Source organism: Eumetopias jubatus, unplaced genomic scaffold, assembly GCF_037043125.1.
Source record: "Eumetopias jubatus isolate StellerSeaLion01/CBP00866 unplaced genomic scaffold, mEumJub1_p1.0 scaffold_1, whole genome shotgun sequence".
NCBI classification, from domain to species: Eukaryota; Metazoa; Chordata; class Mammalia; order Carnivora; family Otariidae; genus Eumetopias; species Eumetopias jubatus.
Window position 1 is genome coordinate 159,223,102 of NW_028274807.1, and position 15,929 is coordinate 159,239,030.

The following is a 15,929-nucleotide window of genomic DNA, read 5'->3' on the forward strand; positions in this document are numbered from 1 at the left end:
TTTGTTCAAATTCTTAGATAGAATAATGAAACCGTGGTTATGGAAGAAGATGCTTGTTCTCAGGAGATGCATGTTGAAGTCTATAGGGGCCAATGTCATTGACCTGCCACTTACCTCAAAAAGCTCTGGAAAAAAAATGCACGCATTGTATACACACATATTCAGAAAAGGAGAGAGAGCCAAATGGCAAAATATTAATAACTGGGGAATGTGGATGAAAGGGTAATATGGGTGATTATTCCTATTCTTCCTGTGGTTTGACAGTTTTCTAAACAGAAAGATGGAGGATGTAAAGGTCTTCAACAGTTCCCACTGCCTAGAGAAGGCCATTCCAATTCTTAATCGTGGCATGGGAGATTTTTGATGAGCTGGCACCAAATGAATTTTCTAGCCTCATTCCCAGTTGTATTCCTCTATCCCCAAGTGTTCTGCCCACACACATCCCGAATGTTCTAAGTATTATAGAAGGGACCATTCTTTGTGTAGGACAAAACATTTAGCTTTCCTCACCCCTACCCAGGCCCTTCATCCGCCTACACTTCCACACATCCACAGTGCTCTCATGGAGTAGAGCACGACGTCCCCAGCCGGGAACTCTAACAGACTACTCACAGTCCTGCTGAGCTTGGTGCTTGCATCTGCATTATCTACTTACCAGAAAAGCCCTGTGCTACCTCAGTTTTGAATTACTCATCCTACAAAGCCTGTCCCACATCTTTGACTGAAGACAATGAAAAGTGCAGGAGATGCTAGAAATCATCACCTTCACACTTGGCAGAGGTAAAACTGAGGCACAGAGACTTGAAACAACCTGACCAGGTTCACCCACCAGCAGGCATGAAGCCAGGGCCAGCGACTGCCCATCTGGGATGCCTTTACCAGCCCAATAAGTTACAACTAACTGCCCCTTGTCTTACATCACTCATGATCCCCCACTCTCCTGGGAAGCCCCTTGGCACTGGAACCATGCCAATCCTTTGTATATCACCTAGCATGACAACCTGTACACAGCAGACACTCAAAAGATATTTGTTGAAAATTATTACTAAATAATAATTTATCTGTGATGAACCCTTTACTTGCAAAACAAGTACACAAGTGTTCTTTGTAATGATTTTTTTAATCACAATTTTGATCTAGATATCATCTCAAAAGTAGAAAACTCACCTTTTCCAAACAGCCAGCAAAAAGTCGGCGAGCCAGCAGCTTGCCTGCCTGTATGGCAACGGGTGTGAGCTCAAGTTTACCCTCCAGAATATCCCCGACAGCATAAACATAGGGCACATTGGTCTGTTCCACATCGTTTACTGGTATTTTGCCACTCCTATTGGATTTTGGAAAGGAAACAAATACATTATGACTCATTCTGTACTGCTGGATGACTAACACCAACTTTTCCAAGAGACAATGACTAAACACATAGAGCAAAGACCTCCCTCTAAGAAGAGAGGCACCTCAGGTCATCAATGTCTATAAGATCAATGGCTCAAATTGTAAGGGTTTCTCTAGCTCCAAAAAAACCACCTTTCTGGGTTTTTTTCTACTCATTTTTTTGGATGCCAAGGATAGGTCCAGATTTCCCTTTGAAATTTTTCTCCTAGCCTGACCAACAACATAAAAATTAACCCTAAATCAGAAAGTGGGTAAGGACATTTCCACAGTTTATTTTTTAAAATCACTGTTTAATGTATCAGTTCTTTAAGGCACACACTAAAGAGTTACTGATTCATTAATGAAAAAAATTGATTAATACAGAGCTGGCACAGTACTTAGTGTGAAATAAACTTACAGCATTAAAATTTTGCATCTTAGTAATTAACTGAGAATTCCAAGAGGTGATCTGTAGAAACATTTTGCTTTGTGCAGCAACAGTGCAATGATCCCACGTGTACTTACTTCTCATTGATTTTGACACCAATCTTCTCCAAGCCTATTTTCCTTGTGCAGGAGTCACGACCAATTGCTAACAAAACCTATATTTAGAGTGAGATCCAAAACACAAATTGTCAATGTCAGGAATGAAAGAAGGAACATCACTACAGATCCTTTAGACATTAAAAGGACAATAACAGAATACTATGAACACCCTATGCCAATAAAGTTGACAGCTTAAATGAAACATTCCTCGAAAGACAGTTTACTAAGTCACACACATGCAAATCTGAATAACTCTATGTTCTGTGCTAAATTACGTCCCTGTACCAAATTCACATGTTAAAGTCCTAAGCCCCAGTGCCTCAGAATGTAATGTATTTGGAGACAGGGCCATTAAAGAAGTAATTAAGGTAAAGTGAGGCCGTTAGGGTGGGGGCCCTAATCCAGTATGACTGGTGTCCTTTATAAAAAGAGGCAATTAGGACACAAATGACACAGACTGAGGGGCAACCACGTGAGGACCCAAGGAGAAGGCACCATCTGCAAGCCAAGGAAAGAGGCCTCAGAAGAAACCAAACCTACTGACACCTTGATCTGACTTCCAGCCTCCAGAACTGTGAGAAACTGAATTTCCATTGTCTAAGACATTCAGTCTGTGGTGTTTTCTTATGGCAACCCTAGCGGAGGAACACACCCACACTCACTGGAGAAACTGAATCCACAATTTGTAAACTGCCCATAAATTAACTCAAGACCCAAATGATTTCGCTGGTAAAGTCTATCAAAACTTAAGTAAGAAATACTACTAATGGGATACAAACTCTTCCAGAAAAAAAGAGGAGGGAACACTTCCCAACTCCATTTTATGAGGCCAGCATAAACAACTGACACAAAAATCAAAAAGGATATTAAAATTATAAGCCCATACTCCTCATGAACACAGATGCAAAATACTTGACAAAATGTTAGTTAGAAAATGAAATATAGCAATATATAGAAAGGATAATTGATCATGCCCAACTGGGGTTTGTCCCAAAAATACAAATTTGGTTCAATATGCAAAAATCAATCAATGTAGTTAATCATATTAACCAAATAATGGAGAAAACAATTTAATCATTAACCAACAGATATGGGGAAAGAATTTGACAAAATTTAATATCATTTGAGGATTTTAATTTAGTCCTCAGCAGATTAAGAATAAAAGAAAACTTCCCCAACCCGTTAAAAGGCATTGGTGTTAAAAGAAAAAAAAAATCTACAGCTTGCATCCTAGCAATGATGAAAGACTGAATGTTTCACCTCTTACTTAGGGTAGGAGCAAGATAAGGATGCCCACTCTCAAGCAATTTCTATTCAACATTGTACTGGAGGACTTAACCAGTGCAACAAGGCAAGAGAAAGAAATAAAAGTCAGGCCGACTGGAAAGAACAACAAAACTGACTTTATATGCAGACATTAACCCCAAGAATCTACAGTAAGGTCAACATGCAAAAATCATTTGTATTTCTATATACTACCAAGTAAACATTGAAAGTTTTAGAAAATTTAAAATACCATTTTATAATAGCTTAAAAACATGAAATATTTAGAGACAAATTTAGCAAAACACACAAGAGACCTCTAGAGGAACATGATAAAATATTGAGTAAAGAAATTAAAGATAATTGGAAAGATCTATGAAGTTCACACACTAGATGGTCAGTTCTTCTAAACTGGTCTATATAATCAATATAATTCCAATTAAAATCTCAACAGGATTTTTTTCTGGTAGAAATTGACAAGCTGCATTATATGGAAATGTAAAGGACCTAAACAAAACCAGAGGACTTACTCCACCAGTCTAAAGCTTCAATATTGAAAACAATGTGGTGAAAGGAGACAAATGGTCAATGGGATAAAGAAATGTAGAAACGGACCCACAGTTAAATGGTCAAATGATTTCAATAAAGGCACCAAAGCAACTCAGTGGAGAAAGGAAGTCTTTTCAACAAATGGTACTGGATACCCATACAGAAGAAAAAGAACCCATATTCCTACCTCACTGTATAAACAAAAAATAATTCAAGATGTATTACAGACCTGAACATAAAAGATAAAATTATAAGGCTTCAAGAATAAAATTTAGGAGAATAGCTTCATGACCTTTGGGTAAAAGGATTCCTTAGAGGGGCGCCTGGGTGGCTCAGTTGGTTAAGCGACTGCCTTCGGCTCAGGTCATGATCCTGGAGTCCCAGGATCGAGTCCCGCATTGGGCTCCCTGCTCAGCGGAGAGTCTGCTTCTCCCTCTGACCCTCTTCCCTCTCGTGCTCTCTCTCTCTCATTCTCTCTCTCTCAAATAAATAAATAAAATCTTTTAAAAAAAAAAGATTCCTTAGAGCTCATAGAAAGCATTAACCATAAAGCAAAAAATTAATAAACTGGACTTCATAAAAATTTTAAAACTACTGTTCATCAAAAGATGCCATAAAAAATGAATAGACAAGTCACAAATGGGATGAAAATATTCACAATATATCTACCTGAAAACAGAATGTATCCAAGAGCTGTACAAAACTCCCTCAATTCAAGAATAAAATTCAAATAACTGAATAAAAAAAACACAGACCAAAGATTTGAACAGATACTTCATAATGGAAAATATAATAAATGGCCAGTGAACACATGAAAAGTTGCTCAACACCATTAGTCATCAGGAAGACGTAGATTAGAACAATAAGACACCACTACACATGCACTAGAATGGCTAAAATGAAAAATCCAGACAAGCCCAAATGTTGAGGACATGGGACAACCAAAACTCCCATGTCAGCTGGTGGAAATATAAGAGTGATTCATTCATATAGAAGCTGTTATACAGTTTCACAAACTGTATAACATCGAAACCATCTTATGACCATTTAATTTCATTCCTAGGTATTTACCCATGAGAAATGAAAATATAAGTCCACAAGGGCTTATGCAAGAAATCTTCATAGCAGTTTTAGTCACAATAGCCCAAACCACAAACAGCCTAGGGGTTCATCCACAGGAAAATGAACAAACTGTGGTATAGTCATACCATTTTATAATCATATAATTTATACAGTAAGAACAACTAACTACAGACACACAACATGGATGAATATGAGGCGTATGTATCATATGGTTCCATTCCTGTGACATCTAGACTAGGCAAAACTAGTCTATGGTGACAGAATCAGAATAGGGTTGTTTGGGTCAGGGAGTGGGAAGCGATATAGGAGAGCTTTCTGAACTCGTAGAAATATTCTATTACCTTCAAATGTGTATGGATTACACAAACATGCATTTTTCAAAACCAACTGAACTGTACATCTAAGATATGTGCATTTCACTACATGTAAATTACACCTCATTATAAAAGTAAACAATTTACAAATTTAGATACTGTGAATAACTTTATACCATTATATTCGATAACTCAGATGAAATGAACTAATTACTAGAAAAATATAATTAATCTAAAGTAACTCAAGAAAAAAATAGAAAGCCTTAAAAGCCCTGTGACTGTTAAAGAAATTCGATCAGTGGTCAAATACATATATCTATAGAAAATTCTAGGCTCAGATGGTTACATCAGTGAATTCTATCAAACAAAGAACCAATTCTAACATTACAAAACTGCTTCCAGAGAACAGAGAAAGAGGTAATATACTCCAAACTTCTTTCATGAGCTAAACCTTGATATCCAAATCTGAAAAGTTCAATATATGAAAGGAAAATTATGAGCCAATATAATTCATGAATATTAATGCAAAAATTTTAAAGAACCAAATCCAACAATATATAAAAAGAACGATTACCAAGTTGGGTTTACACCAGAAACACAGAGTTGGTTGAACATTAGAAAATCAATGTAATTCAACACATTTACAGATTAAAGAAAAAATTTTTGATCAACAGGTACAAAAGAAACACTGTTAAAACCAAACATCCACTCGTGATTTTTTAAAAAACAGAAAAGAAATAACCAAACAACTCTTGGCAAACAAGAAAGAGAAAAGAAATTCTTTAACTTAATTAAGAATATCTAACAAAATCCTGCAGAAAACATTACTCTTTAATGATGAAACACTGAGAACTTTCAATACTGAGAACAAGACAAAATGCCTGCCACTGCCATTTCTTGGAGGTCCCAGCTAGTGTACTTATGCAAAAAAAAGAAATAAAAAGGAAAAAAGCAGAAAGGAGGAAACAAAACTTTTGTTATTTACAAATAGTATGAAGGCATACAAAGAAAATTCAAAATAATCTAAGATAAATTATCAAATAATAGTTTAGCAAGATTATAGAATACTAAATCAAAACACACAAATTGGCAGCATTTCTATACACCAGCAACAGTTAAAGACAATGACATTTTCCCCCAAAAATATCATTTATGACTACATAAAAATACATTAAATACCTAGGAATAAATCTAAAAGATGTTCTTGATTTGTATACAGAGGAATTTATTAACTTTGTTAGGAATTATTAAAGACAACCTAAATTAAGAGGAAGATATACCATATTTATGGAGAGAAGACTAAATATTGCAATAAAAAGTTAGCAATTGCTTTATATATCTGATAAAATCCTAATAAAACTCTCAACTGGGGTTGATTTATTTTGTTTGTTTTCTTATTTTTTGGCTTTGTTGATCCTCCCCATATTGTTCCCTTTTTTTAACTAAAAACAATCACACATATATCAGTATATAAAATATAAATATGATTTACCAAAGAAATGTTGACATCCAAATATCATCATTTTTAAATTAGAACTGTTGCCACCCAATATAGTCCATGGACAATTCACGTTGTTTGCAGATTTTATATTGTTTTTAAAAATAAAAAGATCTTTATTATTGTTTTTGATTATAAGATATATTCAATTTTTATTGAAAATATCCAAATGTAAAAGATATCTAATGCTCCAGAAGTAAGTACTTATAAGTCAGATATATCTGCTTCCAGATTTTATTCTATGTATAAATTATCCATACACACATATTTTCTTATATTTTTCATGTACACCAAAAACTACCAAATGTCAACAGCTCAACTACCTGCCATTTTATTATAGTTTTTACAAAGAATCAAAAGGAAAAAAGTTAAGCCTAAGAATTTTCCCATAAACTTCATTTGTGCTAATTTATGAGTGTGTTCAACCACTTACTGCTTATAAAATAAAAACTTACTGTATTATATACTTCTTCAATAGTTTCTGGTCCTTCAGTGGATTTAGCCACTACTTTCAGCTTTCCGGGTGAACCTTTCTCCAACTGCTGAACCTAGTAAGGATAAGTAATGTAATGATTCTGTCTAAAGGTGACAGAAAATAAATGGGTCAGAGGGTGTACAAGTGTGCACATATAGTTTCTCGACTAAGTAAAGACAGAGGAAAAAAGGACTGTAACAAGGTAAAATTTGGAGGTAGAAATAAATTAATGGATTCGTTGGTGGAGGCATAATAGGAGGAATGAGGGATGTTTTCCAGGTATTGACTTAATAAATTGTGTAGACTGTAGTACCACCTTCTGAGTACTTATATAGGCCAGAAAGATGAGCTGGGGAATACACTTAGGAAGAAAATCAAGAATTTCACTTTTGTCTTAATAAATCTGAAATGCTTATGAGGATTCAAGTGGAGATATCCCATAGCCAAATGTGTAAATGGGTGTGGAGTTTAGGAGAGATGCCTGAGCAGGATATATAAATCTGAAAGCCATTAGCATTGAGATAATAAAGTATGGACCTAAAGAAGACCACCCAGGTAACAAGTGCAGAGAAGAGAAGAGGGAGCCAGTGCTCTGACATTTACAGGTTGAGATGTGGAATCACAGGCTGTGGGACCAGAGAGTTCAAGGATGGAGAGTGTTTCAAATGGAAGGAATGTCAGTTTCACCAAATGCTGCCCAGAAGCCCCACTCCATAAGGGCAGAGATACGACCATTGGATCTGACAGCATGGAGTTGGCCACAGACCCTGGCATGTAATTTCAAAGGAGGAGCAGGGATGGAAGCAGCTGAGAGTTGGCTGAAGTGGAAAATGGAGGCAAGAAACCAGAAGGAACGTGTACAGAAGTTTCCTTGTGAACAGGAAAAGAAAAACAGGGACCCAGCCAAAAGGGCAGAGAGGGCAAGGGAGGGCTTATTTGTTTGAAGAGGAGAGACACTGGTGGGAATGACAGAGCAGAAAGGATGTTAACTGAAGACGGAGCATCCCTGACAAGGTGAGAGAAGGTAGGAGCACACATAAGGCCTGAGAGGAGTAAGGACACCTTCCCGCACAGGGGGAGGGGTGGGGAGGACAGAGGGACACGTGGAGGTCAGTTTTGTAGACTAGAGGTGGGAGCTCTATCTTTAAGGTGTCCTACTGAGTACGGACTAATTTATTTCAGGAAATGAAGTAAGGAGAGCTAGAATAAAAAACTAAAAAGAGAATAAAAACCTAAAAATAAAAGGAATTCCAAATGCCTTTCGGACTTACCATCACAGGTACAAATTTTCTTAAGAACTTAACACCATGTTGCTCCATGTAGGAACCCACTTTCTCTGCCATTTCTTGATCAAAGCCACGAAGAAGGACTGAGCGCACCATAACTGTGACATCTAAGCCAATGCCAGCAAGAAACCCTGCACATTCCAGAGCGACATAAGATGCACCCACCACTAATGTTTTGCCAGGGCAATAAGGCAGAGAAAACAGGTCGTCACTGAAAAATAAAAACAACAAAAGGAACATGTAGGCAATAAAAATGAACATGTAGGTTTCTATGTGTAGTGGTCTTTTGTTGGCTTAGCAACCTGGTGCTTGAATGAAGAAACATGAACAGAAAGAGCCTTTTAGAGTTTCTAAGAGTGTCCACTATAGAGTAAGAAGTATAGCTCAGTTTTTTCAAAATCAAATTAGTGGATCACAACTGAAGGTGTTTTAAATGAAACAGAATAGAAAATATTAGACTACATTATATAAGAAGAAATATGGTTTGGTTTGAGTGTGTGTGTGTGTGTGTCTGTGTGCACACATGCGTGTGTGTGTGTGTGTTCACCTGAACAACAGTGTCACGAAAAACACATTTCTTTTTTTTAATTTAAATTCAATTAGCCAACATATAGTGCATCATTGTTCCAGATGTAGTGTTCAATGATTCATCAGTTGCGTATGTGCATCTGGTAAAAAAGTCTGAAAGTCATTGTCCTGCATTACACAATGTCCTCTCTGTAACCATCAAGGGATAACTACTATTAAATCCCAGTATTAGGAACAGTCACGCTTCTCCTGATCAACTGGTTCATTAGATCCTATAGACACTAAACCCTAAAGCTATTTGTATTTATTTCTTTGCTCTGGCCTCCAGGAAGTTTAGAGCCAACTTCCCAGATCTCACTGAGCAATTACCTAGAATCATACAGCATATATGTGTGCATAAATTTGACCTTATTACTTACCTAATCTTATTTTCTTTGGGCTTCATTATGTTAACCACTTAGCTTCTTGCGTTATACTTTTTATTTGTCATCAATTCAAATCTTTTATGAAATAATATCAGGGACTAAATAAATTGGACACATAAACATAACACAATTTACGGTTACAATAGCCTATTTAATCTTACCTAGTAATACAGTACTCTTTATCTCCTTGGATTCCTAAATAGCGGGGCCTTTCACCTGTTGCTAGGACAAATTTTGCAGCAGTATAGTAAGTTTCCTGTCCTTTTCTATTGGTTGCCTTGAAAAAAGAAAAGCAAATTTCAACTTCTTCTACAAACACGGTAGGGTATCAGACACCCTGGACAACTAGTTACAGAGCTTCCCACCCAACAGGAGCGGACATGCAAATATAGTAATGCAGTGTGATAAGCACCAACATAGAAAAGAGAAGTCTTCATAAAATATCACCAACAGAGCCCAGTGGAGGTGGACCAGGGGACTGGAAGGCCAGCCGAGGGTGGCTTCAAAGGTGGTGGTATTTCAAGTGGAGGCAAGAAAGTGAGAGGATTTGAGAAGAAAGAAAACCTACAGAGAGAACAGTGCACAGAAAAGCACACAGGCCTGAAAGTAGCAGGAGCCTGGGGAGTGGCAAGTGGTCAGAAAGTGGCACGAAAGGGGGGAACGTGTCCCAGTGAAGGGAAACAGATTCATGCCAAATGTTAACACCTTTATTTGCCATTCTCAAGATTTCAGCTACGGGGAACCAGGAAAGGTTATTCATTGTTTGCCTATTTTCAATTATACAAGTAATTCATTTAAAAAATTCAAAAACCAATGAAGGTGTTTAAACAAGAGGGTGGTTTAAATGGTGGGATGGAGGGAGGGCAGCCTGGAGACAGGCACCTGCTCCAGAGGGTCCGGAAAGAGAGAAACAAGCACTGGCTGCGGGGGTGGGAGGGGGAAACCTGAGTTTTCTCGCTGGAGCAACTGAGGAGACCCTGGTTATCACTAAATGCGAAAACGCAGCAAAGAGGCAGGTACGGCTGCGAACAACTGGCTTATTCAACCAATCATGCCAGCCATGCCACAATTTGAGAAATAAAACTACCTGACTCATAGTTCTATGATGTTTCTTTCGTGTGAGTGATGTAATTCAAATTGGCCCATGTATGGTTTCAAAAGGGGCAGCTTTTGACAGACCACCTCACCTTTCCAGAGATAATAAATGACTACAAAACAACCTCAAATCCCCCCAAGATCATTGCACACTGTGCCAGGAAAGCAGAGTTCAAAATTAAACTAGGTGTTGAGGGTTATATCTAATTGTCTTTTATAACTCCAATTTAACATTCTTGTGTTCATCAAAACGATCTCATTTGCCTTACATACTGTTCTTATGATACGAAACATTACAAAGCTTATAAAAATACACTAATTTTCATACTAATTTTATTAATACATCTTTGACATATTGGAGTTCTAGTTAAAGTTTCATTTTATTTTTATTTTTTTAATTATTCTTTGTACTGAAATACAGTTAACACACACTGTTCCATCAGTTTCAGGTATACAACACAGTGATTGGCGAATCTATACATCACGCCATGCTCAGCACATGTGTAGCTGCCATCTGTCCCCGCACAGCTACTACGGCACCCCTGCCTAATTCCCCAGGCTGTACCTTCATCCCTGGGATTGTTCATTCCATTCTGCCCATCCCTCCTAAGGTTTCATTTTAAAAAAGAATTACACTACTAAAATTTTTCATTTTTTAGTCTTTTAAACTTTCAACTATTTAGTCTAAACATTTTCTTTCAAGGTAGTAATAAAATCAAAAGGCAAATAATAACTTTAAATGAAGAGCTCTTTAAAAAGGCAATTCCTCCAATTTAGCAGGACCTGTGGAATCAACAACAATGGGGAAGAAACAGATGCACAAAAGGCAATGTGTGTGCACAGGTCAGTGAGAGTCCATAACATGAAACATGGAATTTCAGATCAAGGCAAGTTCAAGCAATAGTAAAGAAAAGCAACAAACAAGACAAAACAAACAGTACCTTTATTTTATGATGTTCAACAAATTCTCCATAGGAATTGACATAGGCCACGGCCTTCTCCCTCAAGGACAACCTGTAGCCCCAGTTTAGAGAGCCAATGTGATTCTGAATCGCTTCTGTCATCGTCTCCCAGTTGTGCTTCACTGAAAACAACCAGAATGAAGGCATAAAGCAAATTTTTTCCTTTAAAAATTTTTTATTTATTTTTTTGTGAGAGAGAGAGCAGACTGAGCAAGAACATTAGCTGGGGGGAGAGGCAGAGGGAGAGGGAGAAGCAGGCTCCCCGCTGAGCAGGGAGCCTTATGTAGGGCTCGATCCCAGGACTCTGGGATCAAGCTTAACTGACTGAGCCACCCAGATGCCCCAAGTGAATTTTATTTTTAACGTTCAATCATATACAAACACACATAAGCCATACTATATATTGCTTTAAGAATCAAGAAGTGACCACAAGACAACTAGCAAATGAAATCTTTTTTAGGCCAGTTATGGTTTATACTTCTTCCTCTTTTATAATACAAAACATAAGCAAACAGCAGAGTTCTGAAAAGAAGAAAAAAAAATCCATGGAACAAAGAATGGGGAGAACAGTCCAAAACATCACAAGGCAGGAAGATCATCCCTACTAGGGTGCACCCCAAGGCCACTGTGCTCTGTGAGGTCTGCTGCACATGGTGTCCCAGATGTGAAGGGAAGCAGGTCTCAGGTCAGTGAGCACCACACATCCCCTGACCAGACCAGCCTGGGCCACTCCCTTTCCGTTCACTTGGTGGTGGTTTTATGATAGCAAAGATCCTACATTTCTTTACAACAAATATGGTTTCTGCTCACCGCTGCCCACCATTTATATTACAATGTTTACTCATTTCCTGTTGCAATTGGAGCAGGAGGTGACGGAATCAAATTCCTCATCATCCCTATGACTTCGAGGTGGGAATGATTTCCTAGTGTTCGCCTCATCTGTTGATGCTGCTTCCTGAAGGAGAAATCAGCCTCCGTGCAGCACTGTGTTTGTAAGACACAGAGGCCAGCCCAGTAGGGATGAGCCTCTCCACAATGGCACATGCCCTCAAATCCTAAACTACCTCTTCCCCTCTAATCCAGAAAGGCTACTCCTCTAACCTTCCAAGAACTGTTTCTCCCAAGGACCTTGTCAGTTAGATTCCCACTTCACATGTCCTTTTGTTTCTGGCTCTTATAAGAAACACTCTAGAGGGGGCGGAGCAAGATGGCGGAAAAGTGTGAGACCAGAATTTCGTCTGGTCTCAGGAATTCAGCTGAATAGGGATCAAACCATTCTGAACACCTACAAACTCAACAGGAGATTTAAGAAGAGAGTAGCAACAACTCTCTGAACAGAGAAGCGACCACTTTCTGGAAGGTAGGACATGCGGAGAAGTGAATCCGAGGCGATATTCGGGAGGATAGACGGCGGGGGAGGGGGCCTCCGTCGGCGGCTTCTGGCAAGTGATAGAGCCGCGGAGCACAAAATCGGACCTTTTAGAAGTCGGCTCCGCTGAGGGACGTCGCTCGTGGCTAAGCTGGGGGGGGAACCCCCGCGGGACGGTGTGGTCCCAGGACCCTCGGGGTCACAGAAAGACCGGGGGTGCCTGAGCGCGGCAGAGCTCCCAGGTATCGGAGCAGGGAAGCCGGCTGCAGAGACCGAGCCGAGGCGCGGGATCTCAGCTCGGGGTTGCCATAAACTGTGATCCGTGGCCCAATTGGGCCACTGCGCCTCCAGCAGGGACCCAACAAGCAGAAGAGCCAGGGAGACTCCCCTTCCTCCCCGGGGAGGAGCGGCGCGGGAGCGCACCGAGGGATCTGCTGGGTTTGGAGACTCCACACGGGGTCAGGTGCCACAGAGGGAAAAGCTCAGTCACAGGCCGGGTGAGCACGGAGTGCGGCCGGAGACCGGGGAGACGGGAGTGACTGCTTTTCTCTGGGGGCACACTGAGGAGTGGGGCCCCGAGTTCTCAGCTCCTCCGGGTGGAGATTGGGAGGCCACCATTTTTGCCGTGGTCCTCCAAGGCTGTACCGAGAGCTTGCAGGGAACAAAAGCTCCTGAGAGCAAACCCGAGCAGCTTGCTTTAGCCCTGACCGACAAGGGCGGGGCAATTCCCCCTCTGGCAAAGACATTTGGGAACCACGGCAACAGGCCCCTCCCCCAGAAGATCAGCTCGAACAACCAGCAAGCCAAGACCAAGTTTACCGATCAAGGACAACGGGAGAACTCCAGCGCTAGGGGAATACTGCACATAGAATTCATGGTTTTTTTTACCATGATTCATTAGTTTTTCAAAGTTAATTTTTTTAACTGTTTTTTTTTTTTGAATTTTTCTTTTTCCCTTTTTCAACCAACATCTTATCAATCCCTTTTTTAAAAAACATTTTTTAATTTTCATTTTTAGAGTCATATTTTATCCCTTCATAGTAGTTACCCTTATTTTGGGCATATATATATAAGTTGTTCTCTCTTTAAAATTTTGAGATACAGTTTCTTCTAACAGATCAAAATATACCCTAAATCACTAGTGTATGGCTTTGTTCTAGTCTCCTGCCTGATCACATTCTCTCCTTTTTTTTCTTTTCTTTTTTTTAAAACTTCTTTCTTTTTTCAAACAACTCCTTTTCTGATCAATTCTTTTATAAAATCTTTTATAATTTTCATCTTTACAGTCATCTTCCATCCCTTCATTGTATCAACCCTTATTTTGTACATATACAAGTCTTTCTTCCTTTAAAATTTTAGGAAGCACTTTCTTCTAACAGACCAAAATACGCCCAAAATCTAGTGTGTGGCACTGATCTATGCACTAGCCTGATCATATTTGATCATATTCTGTTTTTGTTTTGTTTTCTTCTGTTTTTGTTTGTTTTTATCTTTTTCTTTTTCCTTTCTTTACCTTTCTTTTCCCCTGAATTCAGGTCTTTTCTGATTTGTATAGAGTATATTTGCTGGGGACGTTGTTAGCCTGTTAGCATTTTGTTTTCTCATTCATCTGTTCTCCTCTGGACAAAACGGCAAGACGAAAAAAAATCACCTCAGCAAAAAGAACAAGAGGTAGTACCGTCTGCCAGGGACCTACTCTATATGGACATTAGTACGATGTCGAACCTAGAGTTCAGAATCATGACTTTAAAGATCCTAGCTGGGCTTGAAAAAAGCGTGGAAGTTATTAGAGAAACCCTTTCTGGAGAAATAAAAGAACTAAAATCTAGCCAAGTCGAAATCAAAAAGGCTATTAATGAGTTGCAATCAAAAATGGGGGCACTAACTGCTAGGATAAATGAGGCAGAAGAGAGAATCAGCAATATAGAAGACCAAATGATGGAAAATAAAGAGGCTGAGAAAAAGAGAGAGAAACAACGACAGTATCACGAGGGCAGAATTCGAGAGATAAGCGATACGATAAGACGAAACATTAGGATAATTGGGATCCCAGAAGAAGAAGAAAGAGAGAGAGGGGCAGAAGGTATATTGGAGCAAATTATAGCAGAGAACTTCCCTAATTGGAGGAAGGAAACAGGCATCAAAATCCAGGAGGCACAGAGAACCCCTCTCAAAATCAATAAAAATAGGTCAACACCCCGACATCTAATAGTAAAACTTACGAGTCTCAGAGACAAAGAGAAAATCCTGAAAGCAGCTCGGGAGAAGAGATATGTAACCTACAATGGTAGAAACATTAGATTGGCAACAGACCTATCCACAGAGACCTGGCAGGCCAGAAAGGACTGGCAAGATATCTTCAGAGCACTAAACGAGAAAAATATGCAGCCAAGAATACTATATCCAGCTAGGCCGTCATTGAAAATAGAAGGAGAGATCAAAAGCTTCCAGGACAAACAAAAACTAAAGGAATTTGCAAACATGAAACCAGCCCTACAAGAAATATTGAAAGGGGTCCTCTAAGCAAAGAGAGAGCCTAAAAGCAGCATAGGTCAGAAAGGAACACAGACAACATACAGTCACAGTCACCTTACAGGCAATACAATGGCACTAAATTCATACCTTTCAATAGTTACCCTGAATGTAAATGGGCTAAATGCCCCAATCAAAAGACACAGGCTATCAGATTGGATTAAAAAACAAGACCCATCAATATGCTGTCTGCAAGAGACTCATTTTAGACCCAAAGACACCCCCACATTGAAAGTGAGGGGGTGGAAAACCATTTACCATGCTAATGGACACCAAAAGAAAGCTGGGGTGGCAATCCTTATACCAGACAAATTAGGTTTTAAAACAAAGACTGTAATAAGGGGTGAAGAAGGACACTATATCCTACTTAAAGGGTCTATCCAACAAGAAGATCTAACAATTGTAAATATCTATGCCCCTAACATGGGAGCAGCCAATTATATAAGGCAATTAATAACAAAAGCAAAGAAACACATTGACAACACTACAATAATAGTGGGGGACTTTAACACCCCCTTGACTGAAATGGACAGATCATCTAAGCAAAAGATCAAGAAGGAAATAAAGACTTTAAATGAAGCACTGGACCAAATGGACTTCACAGACATATTCAGAACATTCCATCCCAAAGCA

The 15,929-nt window shown here is 39.1% G+C and overlaps 1 protein-coding gene across 2 annotated transcripts in view; it reads right to left on the reverse strand.

Moving 5' to 3' along the window:
- TXNRD3 (thioredoxin reductase 3) overlaps window positions 1-15,929 on the reverse strand; it is a 65,859-nt gene that overhangs the window by 23,651 nt on the left and 26,279 nt on the right. For both annotated transcript variants that reach the window (XM_028101855.1, XM_088026927.1), the window contains 6 exons: window positions 11,375-11,517; window positions 9,500-9,615; window positions 8,371-8,596; window positions 7,080-7,172; window positions 1,897-1,973; window positions 1,168-1,324 (listed from right to left, as the gene is read on the reverse strand). In XM_028101855.1, the coding sequence (XP_027957656.2) occupies window positions 1,168-1,324; window positions 1,897-1,973; window positions 7,080-7,172; window positions 8,371-8,596; window positions 9,500-9,615; window positions 11,375-11,517 (812 nt within the window). The remainder of the gene's footprint in view (window positions 1-1,167; window positions 1,325-1,896; window positions 1,974-7,079; window positions 7,173-8,370; window positions 8,597-9,499; window positions 9,616-11,374; window positions 11,518-15,929) is intronic.